Genomic DNA, 15,092 nt, shown 5'->3' on the forward strand with positions numbered 1-15,092 from the left:
TAAATATATGGAGGAAATGAAATTGAAGACCATGTGACTCGGCTACATTTCTGAACACTGAAGAATAAAAAAGTTGCTCCAATCAACAGAACGTTTAGATTAACGTCAAATGTCACAGGAGAGTCTCTCTACTGCTGCTGAAACTGAAAGAAAAGGAACAGTGACTCAGGACCTTTTGTTGTGCTGCAACATGCAGCTTGGTTAGGGCTGCTCATTTCCTCTGTCACATAACTGCACCGTCCAGCAGGTGTTTCAGCGCTTTGGAATTTCCTCCCAGTCAGGATGGAGGTATGAATCTGCCATTTAATGTCCTTGAAGTAAGGACTTAGACATTTTGATAGACGTCATCAGTTTGGCTGTTGAACTCAGTGCTAGGAGCCTGCAACGAGATTAAATTTCAAATAAAAATGATGATAAAACAGCAGACTGTTAGATTGGCAGTTAACACATGCTTTAACGCAAGCCACAGTATGCAGAAATTCCATGCTTACTCAATCTCTTGACTAAAGCTAACCATCACATGCTGCAACAAGACTTACCTCAGCTTGAGATCGCTTTCTGTTCGCAGTTTGTTTGCTTCTCTCCAAGTTCCTTCTGCTGTACAGTTCTTGCAACACATCACGGAATTGTGTTTTTTTTGTTGAGTTATTCTGTTCGGAAAGTTGAGAAGATATTGATCATGAAACGTCAATATTTTGAGAAAGCCGGACACCGGCAAACTTTGTCATTTGTGGTGTTGTAAGAGCCTTATCTGGCCAGTCATTTAAAAAGGCCTTGGTTCCTGTTCCTCTTTTTTTTGCTTCTATTGTCTTTTCTCCAGTTAGTAAACATTCAACACACAAATTAAAGCAAAACACCAGACACTTCTCTACAAACCTTGACAGTTTTGCGCTTCCTCCTGCAGACAGTCTTGCAGCCATACTAGAACAGAGAGGAAAAGGTAAATGTCACATTAGCACATAGTACATTTGCAGTTTTTAGTCTTGTTTCTATCATAGATATTAACATAAATAATCTTAAAATAAATGTCTTAGTCATTTACCTTCTTTAGAAGAAGCGTCACTAATACCGAGCTGTAGATGGCCAAGAGGACAAATGATAACCACAGAAGAATGCGCCTCACCATTATTTTAACGTGTTCTGAAAATAAAAGAAAAGCCGTTTTGTCTTAACACATCCAAACGTTTCTGCCTGACCTTTACAAGCAGCCGTCTCTCAAAAGACTCTTACCCCTCACTCTGAGAATTGTACCCGACCCTACATGCTCTCTGCCGGGCGCTTGTCCTCCACACGACGCAGCACAGTAGTAGATCGCGCTGTCATTAGTATGTAGTGACTTAATGTGCAACGATGATCCATCCAGGCTGTACTTGTGTTGAATATCAGTCAGGTTTAGACGAACATGGGAGTGTTGTTTGAAAGAAAACCACTCATAATTCACATCTTCGGGCGAACACCGTGTACTAGCCGTACATGGGAGAACAGCGTTTTGTCCTGTTTTCCGCAAGATCACCTCGCTGCTCTCGGCTCGTTCCATGCCCTCTGGAATGAACAGGCATAGAAATTCAACAGGTATGACATTTAGCGTCTTCTAGCCCAAAATGTTTCAGAGAAACCACTGTGCTGTTGTTGGAACAGAAGCTGTGATGCCTTATTGCTCACGTGGAACATAAATTTCCTGAAAACATTATTCCCTGAAGAACATAAAACTCAGGAAGACATAACAAAGACATCTTACCTGTTACTGGCATGTATGTGAGCAGGAGAGAAATCCAAACAAACAACTGGTCCATGTCTGTAGCTTGACAGCTTGTGAATGATCTCATAATTCCTTGCATGAGACTGTCTAAATAGTTGACAACATGGGAAGTGGGCATATTGCACTTCCTCAACACTTAGTTCCTACTTATTTTCCTGTCCTTTGCAGCTGAATGGTAACATAAGCATTATAGTAATGATAATGACATAGAGCCAATTAGATTTAACGCCTGAGATTACTTAAAACTGAGTCAGGTGTCCTTCAGTAATGGATATTCCTACATTACTAAAGAATAATTACAATTAAGTACACACACTGTGGACCTGGGGCTTTAAGGGGACCCTATGAGTGCTAGTAAATGTGTTGGTACTGTACTTAAAGGCCCCACAGATCTGCAGTCCACCCACACAGGTGCTTTAACTTATTGCCTGATTAGACCTCTTCTACTTGTGATTTTACCTCACTTTCTACTCCACTACATTTCAGAAGGGAATACTGTACTTTTTACTCCATAGAATTTACTGTTTTAAACATTCCTAGTTACAGAATTACTGATGAAAACACCAGATTAAACTACCAACAGGGAAACTACCAACAGTATAAAAAATTTGCATTTAACATTAAATAGCTGCTTACATGTTAATGCATCACTAATAACAACCCAATGATATATAATGATGTAATATAGCAAGTACTTTTAGTTTTGATACTTAAGTGTTGACAGTACCTCAGTGGTGGACAGTAACCAAGTACATTTACTCAAGTACTGTACTTAAGTACAAATTAGAGGTATGTACTTTACTTGAGTATTTCCTTTTAATGCCACTCTACTTTTTACTTCAATACATTTATCTGAAGGCTTGAGTTACTAGTTACTTTACTTTAGTAAGATTTTTACACACAAAACATTTGAATTTTAACAAGTATGATGTTTTGTTATAAATTAAACCCAAATGTTGAACAAGTACAGCTAGTACATTAGTTTTGTAACTATTTTAGTAACTCTTTTGGTAATTGTTTAAGTCATTTTCCATGTAAAAACATTTCACCTTCACACAGTTCCACCTTCACAAATATGAATATTTCCTGTTTTGATTAATTTAATGTATTTTTAAAAATAATTTTGAGGTTTAGACTGACAAAAGAAGTGGATGTGTCACTTTGTGCTCTGGGCAATTGTGACAGCAATTCTCAGAATTCTCAGAGTGTTAACAATCAATTAATGGAGAGAATAATCAGTGGATTAATCCATAATGAAAATAATCATCAACCTCAAACAATTGCAACAGTAAAATCCTGCTTTTACAATAATGCAGGTAGTAATAATAATAATAATCTAAAATATAACAGTCAAAGGGGACATTTTTCTTTCTGCTTTGAGTACATTTCCCTGATTATACTTACATAGTAACATTTTCAATGCAGTACTTTTACTTGTACTTTTACTTGAGTATTTTTAAAGTGTGGTATTAGTGTTTTTACTTGAGTAAAGGATCTGTACTCAAAGCAGAAAGAAAAATGTCCCTACATCATCCACCAATGCAATACCTGTACTTTTAGTTCAATTAAATATTTACTTGTGATTGGGTATTTTTACATTTGACCACCAATCTCATAAAGTTATTTTATGCAAAAATATGCTGCTAAAGTAGGCCTACCTGTCCCACCCAACGTAATGCCCTGTTCAATGCTGTCTGTGGTCCCTCCTTAATTCACTCAGGGCTCACTTTTTCACCACAGGGGTTTCCCTCCCTCTTTTGTAGGCGGATCATGTCGTGCTGTCGGTCAGATTTCAGTCCAATCCGAACCCCTCTGTGTGTTTTCTCACGCCCCCTTCCACGTCGACCTGCACTCTCGCCATATTTTCAATCCTGTGCATCCCGCAGCCCGGTTTGCCACCGTGAGGAGGAGAAAACCGTCACACAAGACAGCATTAAAAGTGTGCAAAACGATCTACTTTTAGAGGAAAAGGGGACGTCTGCGTTTGCTTCCTCAGCCAAGTCTGTCATTTCATTCTGCGACAATGAACGTCTTCAGACTGACAGGGGACCTCTCTCATCTGGCTGCTATCATCATCCTGCTACTCAAAATATGGAAAAGCAGGTCGTGTGCAGGTGTGTGTTTTATTACATATGCTATAATGTGGCTTTCTTAATGTCACTGATTGACTTTGCTTTTCTTTAGTCTTCTAAAACGGCCGTTTTAGCTGTGCCCCCTCTTATCTAGCAAGCTAACCAACGTTAGCTTCATGCTAACGTTTCCCACTCATTCATTACAGTCAACGGCGTTAGCAGTGAAGGGGCCAACTGCTACAAACTGTCTGCACTTACCACTACTACTGTACTGCTATTTTTACTGGACGTATATAGTTAAATATTCAAGTTAGTGTCAACAATGTCCAAATGTAGCACAGCTTCAGCTAACTTGTAGCCATTGCTAGTTTGAGTTATCTTAGTCAAACGACGAGTCGAGGGAGTGTGTAAGTTATTTAACTTAAGTGTCTGCTTCTTAGTAGCCGACTGAGCAAATTGATAAAACATTTATCAGAGTAAAATTGAAGGTATTCATTGCTACAGCTTCACCGATGGGTTGTGCCTGCCCTGCACATCTCTCATCCATTCACTCCGCTCTGGTAATTTGAGGTTCGGTGCTCGATTTTTTTGGTCCGACTTCTGACGTGGCGTTCTAGAAGGCGCTACGGAAGAAGCTAACCCGCTAGGCTAGTTTGTCTTACTTTATTTTTTAACCACGCTTAATTCCTGGAGCCCGTATAAACACGTGTTAGCTATTAATGGTAAACCGCACACTGAACAGCACAAATATCAGTGATTTCTTTCTCACTACATGAGGGCACAGCGGTGGATCCTGCTTGGGATACGAGGAGCAGTGCTGTGATTGGCCCGCAAAGCTGGAGGGTTGACTGTGGGTTCAAAGTTTACAGCTAGGAGATTGTAATATTTATTTATAATTTAGGTTAACATGGTAAGATATTACATAGTTATATCTTAAGTTTAAAACGGTTGCATTACAGAGAGTTATTTTTGAATGTCTATTAATCCATAATCTGGATGTGGACAAGTCAATTGTAAAGATTGTATTGTAAAGAAGAAAAAACACATAGGAGGGTACCGTCTACATATAGACTAGATAGACATTAGGCTATAAAGAACCAGAATAACAATATTGGGTCAATAAAGAGCAAACACGTATGAAGAATATGGATCAGAGAAGATATCGAGCAACGTCAAAGTGCTGCCAAGCACTGGTAGGACCCCAAAACCCCCTCTGTGCCATGAAGCCCTGGGAGGAAGACATACTATACATACAGACAAAACTGACAAATATTCACATGGGAAAGGGGGCATGTATTGTGTTTGATGCAAAGGAGAGGCGAGACAGAGATGCTAAGAGAGCATGAATCAGTTATTGCAGGTCAACACGCGGTTTTAGTGCAGGTATAAAGATAGATGGAGAAAACACTACCTCTCCTAGAGGACCAGGACAGGCTTATTCTAAGATAAATTAAGTACAGACAGGCAACAATTCATCAGGCCAAGACTCGCTCCTACAAGCAGTTTGGAGTTTCCAGTTTACCTAACCTGCATGTTTTTAGGCTGTGGGAGGAAACCAGACCACCGGAAGGAAACCCACACAGACAAAAGAAAAAGAACATACAACTCCAAACAGAAAAGCCTTCGGGTTCAAACCAAGGACCTCTTTGCTAAGGCGTCAGTGCTAACCACAGCACCACTCTGCTGCCCTATGTGGATCTGTATGACACTTTTTAAGTTTTACAAGGTTTGGTAAAGGTCAAGGAAAGATGTGGAAAGAAGGTCTATCTCTTCCTATAATCATCCTTCAACCAAAATAATGTTGTAATAGGCTCTGTTTGGATGATCATATGTCCACTCAATTAATGAAAACATTACTGAAATCAGGTCAGGTCAAAAGGGCATACAGACGCAGAAAGAAACCTGTACACACTTATGTTCTCTCATGATGCCGTGCGATGTCTGATGTACTGTTTAAAAACAGAAACTAAATCTACGCACCTGAGATGCTCTATTATCTGCCAGCCTGAGAGGTCATCCATTTGTGCTTTTTCACTAAGATAGCGTTACTTAAAGAAGGAAGATTGACTGTAAATTAGGGACACACAATACGTGCAATTTTATTTTGTGATCAACCTCTGACATTGCTGATTTTCCAGATACATTTTATTCATGTTTCCAGTAGATGTCACTGTTTAAAAAGGAATAGTTATGTTTCATCCAGACTACTTGAGAAGCCGCTGTGAAGTTGCCTGATGGCTTTTGCTATACCTCAAACTAAATGGGAAATCTGCTTGGTATTTTTGTTAAAGGTATCTCTGGAAAAAGCCAAATCCTGTTTGCTATAGTGTTCACCACACGCTACTTGGATCTGCTCAGCTCCTTCATCTCCCTCTATAACACGTGCATGAAGGTAAGACACTAGTCGTGTCTCAGCTCTGACCAGCAGCTTTTTCCTGTAGGTACCATATTTCTCCTCAGCCCCTTCAATGACAGGCTGTTCTGTGTTGTTTTACCAGGTGATCTACATCGGTTGTGCATATGCCACAGTCTACCTGATCTATGTGAAGTTCAGGGCCACCTACGATGGCAACCATGACAGTTTCAGAGTGGAGTTCCTGGTTGTTCCTGTCGGGGGTCTTGCCGTACTCATCAACCACGACTTTTCTTTCCTAGAGGTGGGTTCAACCTCCTGTATTGTTGTCAAAGCTTGACATAATTCATTGATAAAGGAGCTGAGAATGTGCAGTCCTGTTCTTTGTTTTGTTAAAAAAAAATTTTTAATCCTGCACATTTAAGTTTAAATGTGTCTGTCTTTAGATCCTGTGGACGTTCTCCATCTACCTGGAGTCGGTGGCAATCCTGCCTCAGCTCTTCATGATCAGCAAGACTGGCGAGGCAGAGACCATCACCACCCACTACTTGTTCTGCCTGGGCCTGTATCGGGCCCTCTATCTTTTCAACTGGATCTGGCGTTTCTACTTTGAAGGCTTCTTTGACATGATTGCCATTGTGGCCGGTGTGGTCCAGACTATCCTCTACTGTGACTTCTTCTACCTTTATGTCACCAAAGGTGGGTTTCCTACTGGTATCTCATTACAGCGAGCACCAAATTAAATACATAAAATAAGGAAATAAGAGATGAAATACCAGGAAATACATGGGGAACAAAATGATTTATATAGTGGTAATTATTAATAGTCCATCTTGATACATCACTCACATGTCTGTGTGTGTATAATCCTCCCGTCCACACTGACCCCATCCTAGAATAACCTTGATGTAAGAGATGGGGGGACAAGACGCACGGTCCTTGTTTCCAACAAAACCTGATTCTCAAAGTTCAGCTGGAGCTAATATGAGGCTTTAGGAGTGTGATTTTCATGAATGAAGTTGTTATTTTCCAAAGTCACGGTCTTTTGTGTACAAAACTCCCCCTTTGTATTACTGTCCCTCTACTGTAGCTTGACAAGGAAACACTGTCCCAGGAAACGCACAAAGGGAATTTTGTACTAAAAAGACTGTAAATTTGGAAGTTCTCTGTAAATTTGGCAACGGCAGACTGCTGACGCAGCATATTAGCATCAGCTGAACTTGAAGAATAATTTAATCTCAGGAAACCAGGACTGTGGATTTTTGACACCAGCTTCTCACAGTTGCATTTCTGTACAGTAACTTCAATACGGTAGTTTTATTGGGGCCAACATCTAGTTGAGGAAATGTATCTTTGGACCTTTTTAGGAACACAGGAACCTTACTTGCATTTCCACTGAAAAAAGTCTAAGTTCAGGTCCTCTTCCATAGATTCTCCTGGCTCCCAGAAAGTCTGTGAGTTTTAAATTCTGATGGTTGTACTGTACTTGTTTTGAGCTTAATTCACACACTACTAGTGTGCCACTAGCATCAGTGTTAAGATGAGGAAGGGAGTAATTATTATAATGTTTACAGATGTTAAAAATGTTGCATGAGCAGTGAAGTATTTGGCTTTCTGACTGAAAAAATGAAAGAAAGAAAGATGGAGTGCAAACGAGGGAGAAAAAACGAGGGACCGTGAGAAACGAAACTTAACTTTCAGTGTGGCAGGAATAGATATGTGTTAATACACTCAGCAGATTGTCTATTTAGGAGACAGTCGTGGAGTTTTAGTGTCCCTTTAGGCATCTATTCAAACACGACACCGAATTACGAAGAATGACACATCACTGTATCATTTCTTCTGTGTGAAAATATGTCTGAAACGCATTTTTTCAAAATCTGTAATCAGTCTAATTTGCTTAATCTTCACAGTCCTTTAGCTGCAGTGAAAATGCAAACAGGATGTGCATGATGTTTCCTGGGGCTCCATATTTCCCGGACGTATTTAATTTAAAACCACTAGTTTTTAAATTAAATAGTTGTTACTTCTGAAGATTCCCTGAAAATGGAAACCGGCATTTTCAAACTATCAAAACAAAGTGATTTAAGTAATCTATGGCAGCATGAATCAGCCCAGTGATGGTTCTTACTTGCTGACCGTCTCGCTTTATATCTCACCCCTCAGTGTTGAAAGGCAAGAAGCTGAGCCTGCCAGCGTAAAACATACAGGAGATGGCGACTCCCAGCAGACTCAGGGGGTGCGGAGATGATGACATGGAATCTCGTGACCTACAGCAAAAGATGCCTGAGACAGAGAGACAACTGTCGGGGTGGGGGGGGGGGACACTAGTCTTCTTGAGGATTGCTGATGGAACTGGTAAATACCAACAAACACCAGAGCTGGACAAAGATCATCCCAGGTCAACATTTGGATTTCCGTGTTCAGCATCTTGCCTTAAACTTCTTTTCATTGCTGTTCAAATAGGAGAAAAGGCTTTTTGTTTCTACATGTGAGGTGTATACGCTTATTTTTTAGTTTTTTTTTTATAATGTCACAAATAGGGTCAACTCTGAGGAAGAACCTTGTTTGGCTTGGTAATGAAATGCACAAATGTACAGTCTTATTAAAGAGTAATGGATCTGAGTGCCTGAGGCGGATTATGTCTGGTTTCTCACAGTATTTTCTTTTTCTTTTTTTACTTTTGGATTTAAAACTTTTTTTTTTTTGTCTAGATAGATATACAGTAATACATGTAATCTCTCTTGGAAACATTTAAAGAGGCCAATAACAAGTTTCATGCCAACACATTTTGTAAAAAAACATCTTTGCTTTCTAAAATTGTTTAAAACAGCATTTTAACTGGTTACTCTCATCTAAAAATCGAAACTTTTTTGTAAGCAGAAGTCATAGGAGGATTTGTAGTTTTACCTTAAGTTTAAGAAGTAACCCATGGAATAAATTACTTTGGTGCCAGCAATTTTTTTTATCGTAGATGTCCGTATTTTAAAATAGTGGTCATCTTATTTGAAATGAAACTTTTAATGTGTTTATTTTCTGTCTTTTTTTTTTTCTCCTCAGCTTACTGCATTAAAAAAAAATTAAAATGCATCAATTGTTCTATAGCTTTAATATGGATTTCAAACAATCTTAACGACAGTGGTTTATACGTCACATTTTTTTGGGATGTAGATAGAGCATAAATCTATCATCGCACCCCAAACCAACAAGCTCATGAACACCTTCCAGCAGAGACTTGTCAGTTGTCTGAAAGTTGAAATCGATGAAGTCAGAGCAAAGCAATAATGAATGACTGAGTGAGTGGCATTATGATCACACTTCTCATATCGGGGAGACTTGTGCAGGTGTTTGGCACAAGAATCCTCCAATGCTTTGACTGGTTGTGGCATTTCAATTGTTAAGTGCATGTCTGGAGTGTGAACAGTTAAACCGATTTGACATTGTGCTGATCAGTATTTGAGTAGGGGGTGATCGTGGGTGCATTTCTATTAAATTTAGAGGCCTCTTGTTAACTTCCAACTCTTTCAAATTAGTCATTCCTAAAGGATTATTTCAACTCTGTCATTTTTTTTTGCATGTTATCACCTCCATTAAAGATTTTATGAGATCACCTTCCAGTGTTCCTGTTTGATTATTGAAATGCAAGCGCAGATGAGACGCATACATCCCAAAAGGCAGGGACGAACACTGCTAGCAAGGAAATGTAAACAACACCAGGTTATAAATAATTTTAAAAATCGCGTTTGCAAATGTTTCATAAGGAAGGACATGTATTCAACATGTTTGTTTTGGTTGAGCAACACTAAATGAAAACGTGTTTTTGTCTACAAGGAAACCTTTTGGTTAGGGTTAGTGCTCCTTCAAAAATTCTGCATGTTATGTTTTAACAACAAAACTTATCATGGCTAAGAAGCAACATTTACATATAATCAAATTTATTACAAAATTAGCCTTAGCATATGTTGCTATTCCAGCATGTACACATGTATGTGTCAAATAGACATTTCTTACCAATCATCCCACTCACCCATTTAAAAAGGAGGGAACCCTTAAACTTCCTCTTAAGGAAACAAGGGTCAGAAATAGTGAAATATAACCACTCACACAAAACATAACATGCTTAGTAAACTTAATTTAGTCAAATAAAGATAATTTCTTGCTACTCACAATCTAAATACATACTGTGGATAGACCGTTCTTTTCCCAAACTCATCTGATGTTCCTTATAATACATGGGATGTTCTCTAGTTATATCTATCTAGTTGATAAAGTAGGTGTAATACATTAAGCTAAACACAAAGGATGACTGCATTTTCACCAGATAACAGTTTGCACCAAGAACACATTGTTTGATCAGATCAGTTTTTATTTTAAAGCCAAGACATTTCTCCATCAGAAGAACAGTACAAACATTAACTCTGACATGTATTTATTCAACATTGTGCTCTTTTAAAGGTTAAAGCAAACATAAACATGTAACAGGTATTTTGTATTGCTTTTTTTGCCTAATTGGCATATGTCTTCAGTATTTGAGTATTAAGGCAGTTGAAAGAGTAGTTAAACCTTTCTTTGGCAGTTATAGACATTTCAACCGTATTGCACCATATATATTGATAATAACAAAAAAATATTAAGTACCAATATTTAAGCTTTAGACAAACAGCAACAATCAAGGAGTATTTGTGCTTAGAGCATCTGTTACATTTGCAGATCCCAGACTCAAAGGACCATGCAGTATGCTCAAGGGCCTCTAAATCCCACCATCAAGCATCAGTAATGCTTTTTAAAAGGACCCTGGAATTTGAGCTTCTCCACATGAAAGCTGACAAACGGGAGAGAAGAAGATTTGAAGCTACTCCATTTCCTTTGGTTTTGAAGTTTCACCCTCACTCTCCTTTTCCTGGACTTGACCTCGCTGGTAAGAATAAAAAGGAGGGATACGAAAATAAATGCAATTTGTAAACATTTAACAGCTCCTCAAAGTGTCACAGCATGTAATGTGAAGAGAGGTTGTCCGCACATTAAACTCTAAAGACTCACTGACCAAAGTGTCAGGTACAGACTTAAATATAAATACACTCAAATGTACTTTTCCACTGACTGCTGACATATTAGTTTTGATTAATAAAGATTCTTTGTATATTTAAGACGTGAACTTGACTTGAAAAAGTCAAAACTTTGGTGAAAAAAACAATAAAAGAACTCTTCTACAGTGCATTACCTTCGTCAGATGCGGGTAATAGAGTTTGAGGATTTTGGAGATGGTGATATGTAATGCCTCCAAGATGAGTGAAACCATGAAGGAGAAGATAGCGATGCCGGAGAGCACACACAGCAGAGTCATGCCTCCTACAGACAACAGGAACACTGACAGACACAGACAGAAATAACAGGTTGTTGGTATAAATACATAAATAAAACTACTACTATATACTACTACTATTACTATACTGTCCGATGAGGCTTGTAAAGGTGCAGTATCAAGAAAACTGATTCTGATATTACACATACCCTCAAAGAAAACAAAACCCAGTCCTGACATAATAAGGGTCACAAGAGCAAAAGTGATAAAGAGCCCGACAGGCAGTGCAGCCATGGCGCTGAACAGTAACACTGTCAGAGCTATGAAAGGGTGGCTGCTGAGGTACTGGCCGATTCTTGTATTCATCAGCTGTGCTACCTGTTCAAGAGAAAAAGACAAGAGACAGCTGTTATTGTCACTTAACTGGGAGTCAATGCAGTATTGTCCCTCTCAGATCTGCCGATGGAGAAGCAAACATGTACACAAAACAGAAAAAAGGGCTGAAGAATTTTTTTTAACACATGCAGGTGTTCAGTTTATTCTTACCCTGGGGTCTTCATAAATGCGGTTCAACAGGGTGGTCCACCTTTCCCTCAGCCGCTGAAAATCAGTCCCACTGCTGCTGGTGCTGCTGCTCTGCATCTTCACAAGCATCTGATCAGACTGAAGACACAAGTGAAACTGAGTAAAAGGTTCATTTAACAACTTGCAGATGCTTGCCGGATTCAAAGGAGCAGTGACTGTAACATAAGACATGCCTTTAGTTAACCAGCTAAGCATCCACCATACATTAAAACTTTTCACATAGCAAAGAGATCAACTACAAACCTGAACAATGTAGTGAAGCTGGTTTGATTCTCATCCAAAGGCAACTCTGAACATGTGAAACTGTGTCCCGTAGTTGGCTCAGTCACTCCAGGAGCAGCAACACACCCTTTTTAAACTTTTTCTTCCTCCTCCTCCTTCTTGTTCTTCTGGATTCCTGGTCAGAGAGACTCTAAAAAGGCTTGCTGGCATTGTTGCTGCCATCTACTGTCCACCAAACATGTTTCAGCACAAAGACTGGAGTTGGAGAAGTCATGTTAGTGTGTGGGAGGCTTTACTTTTCTACAGGATTGTGTCAGTATTTGTGGAGTATCAGATTCATGTGAATTTCTTTTTAATTATTGGAAAGAACGTCATCTACATTTCATAAAACATCTATAATATATATTCACCCTAAAATAGGCATGATTTATATCTTCTGGTAAGGTATGGGAGCTTAAAACTAAACTAAGATAAATGAGGAAATAAATAGGAGCAATGCATTTTGCTAAACCTCCCTCCACAAAATAATAAATAAATAAATAGACTAAATAACTAGTTAATCAGAAATAAATTAAGAATATGTTTGTGTATTTATTTGTTATTTATCATCATCTTATTCATTTTCCGAGCGCTGCACAGCGGCTGCCCACTGCTCCCTTGAGGGATGGGTTAAATGCAGAGAATTTTGCAACATGTATGTGTATCTGACAATAAAAAAGTATCTTCATCTTCTTTTGGAAACATTATGAAATGTATTCAGTGGAAATAATACAGCTATGTTGATTATTCCTATGAGGTGAGATTTTTGACATGAGAGCATTTAGAGTCATGAATGCCACCCAGCGGTCATAGTGAGGTACTGCAACGTTTCATTAACGTAATGGAGAACTAAAAGCACATCAGCATAATCAGGAAGGGGGCTACAGGAGGAGCTTGGCTCCTCTTAATAAGACATAAGCTTCCCTAAAAACATGGGGTCTCTAAAATATTGACAATACGCTATTTTGCCATGCATTTCTATTTTTCCCCCGTTAGGCCTATCTGTGTCTGCATCATCATGGATCATGCGTAAAATTAGGTTATTGACGTATGACTGATACATGACTCCTCACTAATGCATGCCTGCCTTGCTCCTCACTAATTCACTATATTCTAAATACCGGCATGCATGATATTCTTGTCAACACCATCTAAGCCTGGCGGTGCAAAAGCATAAACTTAACTCACTTTAACTCAGAGATCAGGGGGGGAATGTCTAGTCTAAGTCTGTCCGCCGAATCGCCAAGATTCATTGAAGATAAAGCACCAAGGCTGGGAAAACTTCGTACAACAAGCAGGACACACCTTTTCACTTCATCTGAGTGTTAGAGGGGGTTTCTGCCGTTAATGATTCTGACAGCAAGGCCCGCAATAGGTTGATTGAAAACCACCTCTATCATCGCCGGATCTTAATGGACCCCCTTTGGCAAGTTTCGGCCCAACATCTTTAACTTAACCTCCCCCACCCCACTTAAAAAAGCGAGCTCCCCTGAAGCCATGGAACAGTTGGCACACTGAGTAGCCTATAATCGTTATTCATATCAAAATGTCCAACTCATTAACATGATCATAATAAATGACAGTAGGCTAACTGCATTAAGGAGCTGTTTTCTGAGATGGAGTCTGGTCTTTCTGCTACAGTATCAAGGGAGACGCATAGCATGTTAGCATTTCTGGCGACTATTTAAAAAAATAGATTATATAAATACTTATTATTATTATTATTATTATTGTTACAAAAAAAATCAGCTGTGATAGATTGAATCTGCTCTATGCAACATTAAGTTATACTGTGAAACCTTAAGGCCTACATGTTGACTTGATAACAAAGAAATCCAATTCTCATGCATATTACCTTAAATCTCTTTCTCCTCCTCTGGCATGTTACTCATTGTCATTAAAGGACCACTGTCAGTAATTATGACGGATGTCATGGCCAGCCTCCTCTGCTTCTGCCTAATTGCGCCATAAACCTTGAATTGTCTTTATTGGACAGGTGATGAATTATGAAATGATTTATTTGTGAGGTAAATGGAGCTCTTATGACTAAAATTGACTTTAGCCATTAAATTTGAGGAATTAAGAATGCAAACGCTTTTACTGAATATTGTATTAAATGTATTAATTAACTATACCCGTATTCAAAACATAAGCATGCTGCAGTTTGCGTGCAGCAGCCAGTAACTTCTCTGTAACTCTGAACCCTGTTGGTGTGTAATTGAGAGATTTAGCAAGGAATACAAACCCTTTTTAAAAAATGCATGGTTCGATACTGTGATTGATTGTTGAGCTGCTGCTGTGACTGGTTTGTTATGAGGGAAATCACAACAGTAACTCTCCAGAGATCCAGAAGAGGGTGTTCCCGCTTTACTTCAATGCTGTCAGACTGAAACAGGCTCCTTAAAAATAATGACCACACATTCTCCCCTTTCTACTGCGAAGCTGCTATTAGCTGGCAACAGACAGATTTCTATGTGAAGACAGAGACTGATCAGAATATTAAATGACTGAACTTCGCCACCACCACTGATTACTTCCTCAATCAAAGATAGGAATTGCTGGTGTTGCCAACGCCATCCACAAATTACGTTTAGCTCCTTGAGTTGTGGATAGCATTAAATATATGTGGGCACATTCTGCGAGGACTTTGCGAGGGAAATGGCAGTGTGATCTGTTTTGAAGTACACCAAAGAGAGACACCCCCTGGGACCAGTGATAACAACTTATTTGGACCCTTTATAGCTGCCAGCCATACAAATT

The 15,092-nt window shown here is 39.0% G+C and overlaps 3 protein-coding genes across 5 annotated transcripts; 1 reads left to right on the plus strand and 2 right to left on the minus strand.

Moving 5' to 3' along the window:
• Window positions 1-8: 8 nt before the first annotated feature.
• Window positions 9-4,352, minus strand: si:ch211-139g16.8. Of its 3 annotated transcripts, XM_046028996.1 has the most exons (8): window positions 4,090-4,352; window positions 3,418-3,630; window positions 1,739-1,846; window positions 1,231-1,542; window positions 1,043-1,140; window positions 877-921; window positions 540-650; window positions 9-379 (listed from the first exon to the last, which is right to left on the minus strand). In XM_046028996.1, exons 3-8 carry the CDS (start codon window positions 1,836-1,838, stop codon window positions 326-328), a joined length of 720 nt encoding a protein of 239 aa, XP_045884952.1. In that variant the 5' UTR covers window positions 1,839-1,846; window positions 3,418-3,630; window positions 4,090-4,352; the 3' UTR covers window positions 9-325. The 3 variants fall into 3 exon arrangements, with proteins under 3 accessions (XP_045884952.1, XP_045884961.1, XP_045884943.1); XM_046029005.1 differs by lacking the exon at window positions 1,739-1,846 and having other exon boundaries at window positions 4,090-4,351; XM_046028987.1 differs by lacking the exons at window positions 3,418-3,630; window positions 4,090-4,352 and having other exon boundaries at window positions 1,739-2,652.
• LOC123956660 (ER lumen protein-retaining receptor 2) lies at window positions 3,575-9,796 on the plus strand. Its single transcript, XM_046029015.1, has 5 exons — window positions 3,575-3,873; window positions 6,123-6,223; window positions 6,330-6,488; window positions 6,631-6,883; window positions 8,351-9,796. Exons 1-5 carry the CDS (start codon window positions 3,783-3,785, stop codon window positions 8,383-8,385), a joined length of 639 nt encoding a protein of 212 aa, XP_045884971.1. The 5' UTR covers window positions 3,575-3,782; the 3' UTR covers window positions 8,386-9,796.
• Window positions 9,797-10,535: 739 nt separating this feature from the next.
• On the minus strand, window positions 10,536-12,613 carry LOC123967503 (lipid droplet assembly factor 1-like). The gene is made up of 5 exons (XM_046043617.1): window positions 12,315-12,613; window positions 12,033-12,149; window positions 11,696-11,864; window positions 11,406-11,551; window positions 10,536-11,099 (listed from the first exon to the last, which is right to left on the minus strand). Exons 2-5 carry the CDS (start codon window positions 12,138-12,140, stop codon window positions 11,037-11,039), a joined length of 486 nt encoding a protein of 161 aa, XP_045899573.1. The 5' UTR covers window positions 12,141-12,149; window positions 12,315-12,613; the 3' UTR covers window positions 10,536-11,036.
• Window positions 12,614-15,092: the final 2,479 nt, after the last annotated feature.

This window comes from Micropterus dolomieu, linkage group LG02 (genome assembly GCF_021292245.1).
Source record: "Micropterus dolomieu isolate WLL.071019.BEF.003 ecotype Adirondacks linkage group LG02, ASM2129224v1, whole genome shotgun sequence".
In the NCBI taxonomy this organism is placed as follows: Eukaryota; Metazoa; Chordata; class Actinopteri; order Centrarchiformes; family Centrarchidae; genus Micropterus; species Micropterus dolomieu.

What these genes read in the sequence shown, in the direction of transcription:
- si:ch211-139g16.8 (XM_046028987.1), bottom strand. Translation starts at nt 1,877, where the DNA reads ATGCCCACTTCCCATGTTGTCAACTATTTAGACAGTCTCATGCAAGGA. An exon ending in TGACGCTTCTTCTAAAGAAG is followed by an intron (nt 922 to 1,042) that starts GTAAATGACTAA and finishes TCTCTGTTCTAG; the next exon opens with TATGGCTGCAAGACTGTCTG. An exon ending in GGAAGCGCAAAACTGTCAAG is followed by an intron (nt 651 to 876) that starts GTTTGTAGAGAA and finishes CTTTCCGAACAG; the next exon opens with AATAACTCAACAAAAAAAAC.
- LOC123956660 (XM_046029015.1), top strand. Translation starts at nt 3,783, where the DNA reads ATGAACGTCTTCAGACTGACAGGGGACCTCTCTCATCTGGCTGCTATC. An exon ending in ACGACTTTTCTTTCCTAGAG is followed by an intron (nt 6,489 to 6,630) that starts GTGGGTTCAACC and finishes GTCTGTCTTTAG; the next exon opens with ATCCTGTGGACGTTCTCCAT. An exon ending in CTACCTTTATGTCACCAAAG is followed by an intron (nt 6,884 to 8,350) that starts GTGGGTTTCCTA and finishes CTCACCCCTCAG; the next exon opens with TGTTGAAAGGCAAGAAGCTG.
- LOC123967503 (XM_046043617.1), bottom strand. Translation starts at nt 12,140, where the DNA reads ATGCTTGTGAAGATGCAGAGCAGCAGCACCAGCAGCAGTGGGACTGAT. An exon ending in GCATTTATGAAGACCCCAGG is followed by an intron (nt 11,865 to 12,032) that starts GTAAGAATAAAC and finishes TCTCTTGAACAG; the next exon opens with GTAGCACAGCTGATGAATAC. An exon ending in ATTACCCGCATCTGACGAAG is followed by an intron (nt 11,100 to 11,405) that starts GTAATGCACTGT and finishes TATTCTTACCAG; the next exon opens with CGAGGTCAAGTCCAGGAAAA.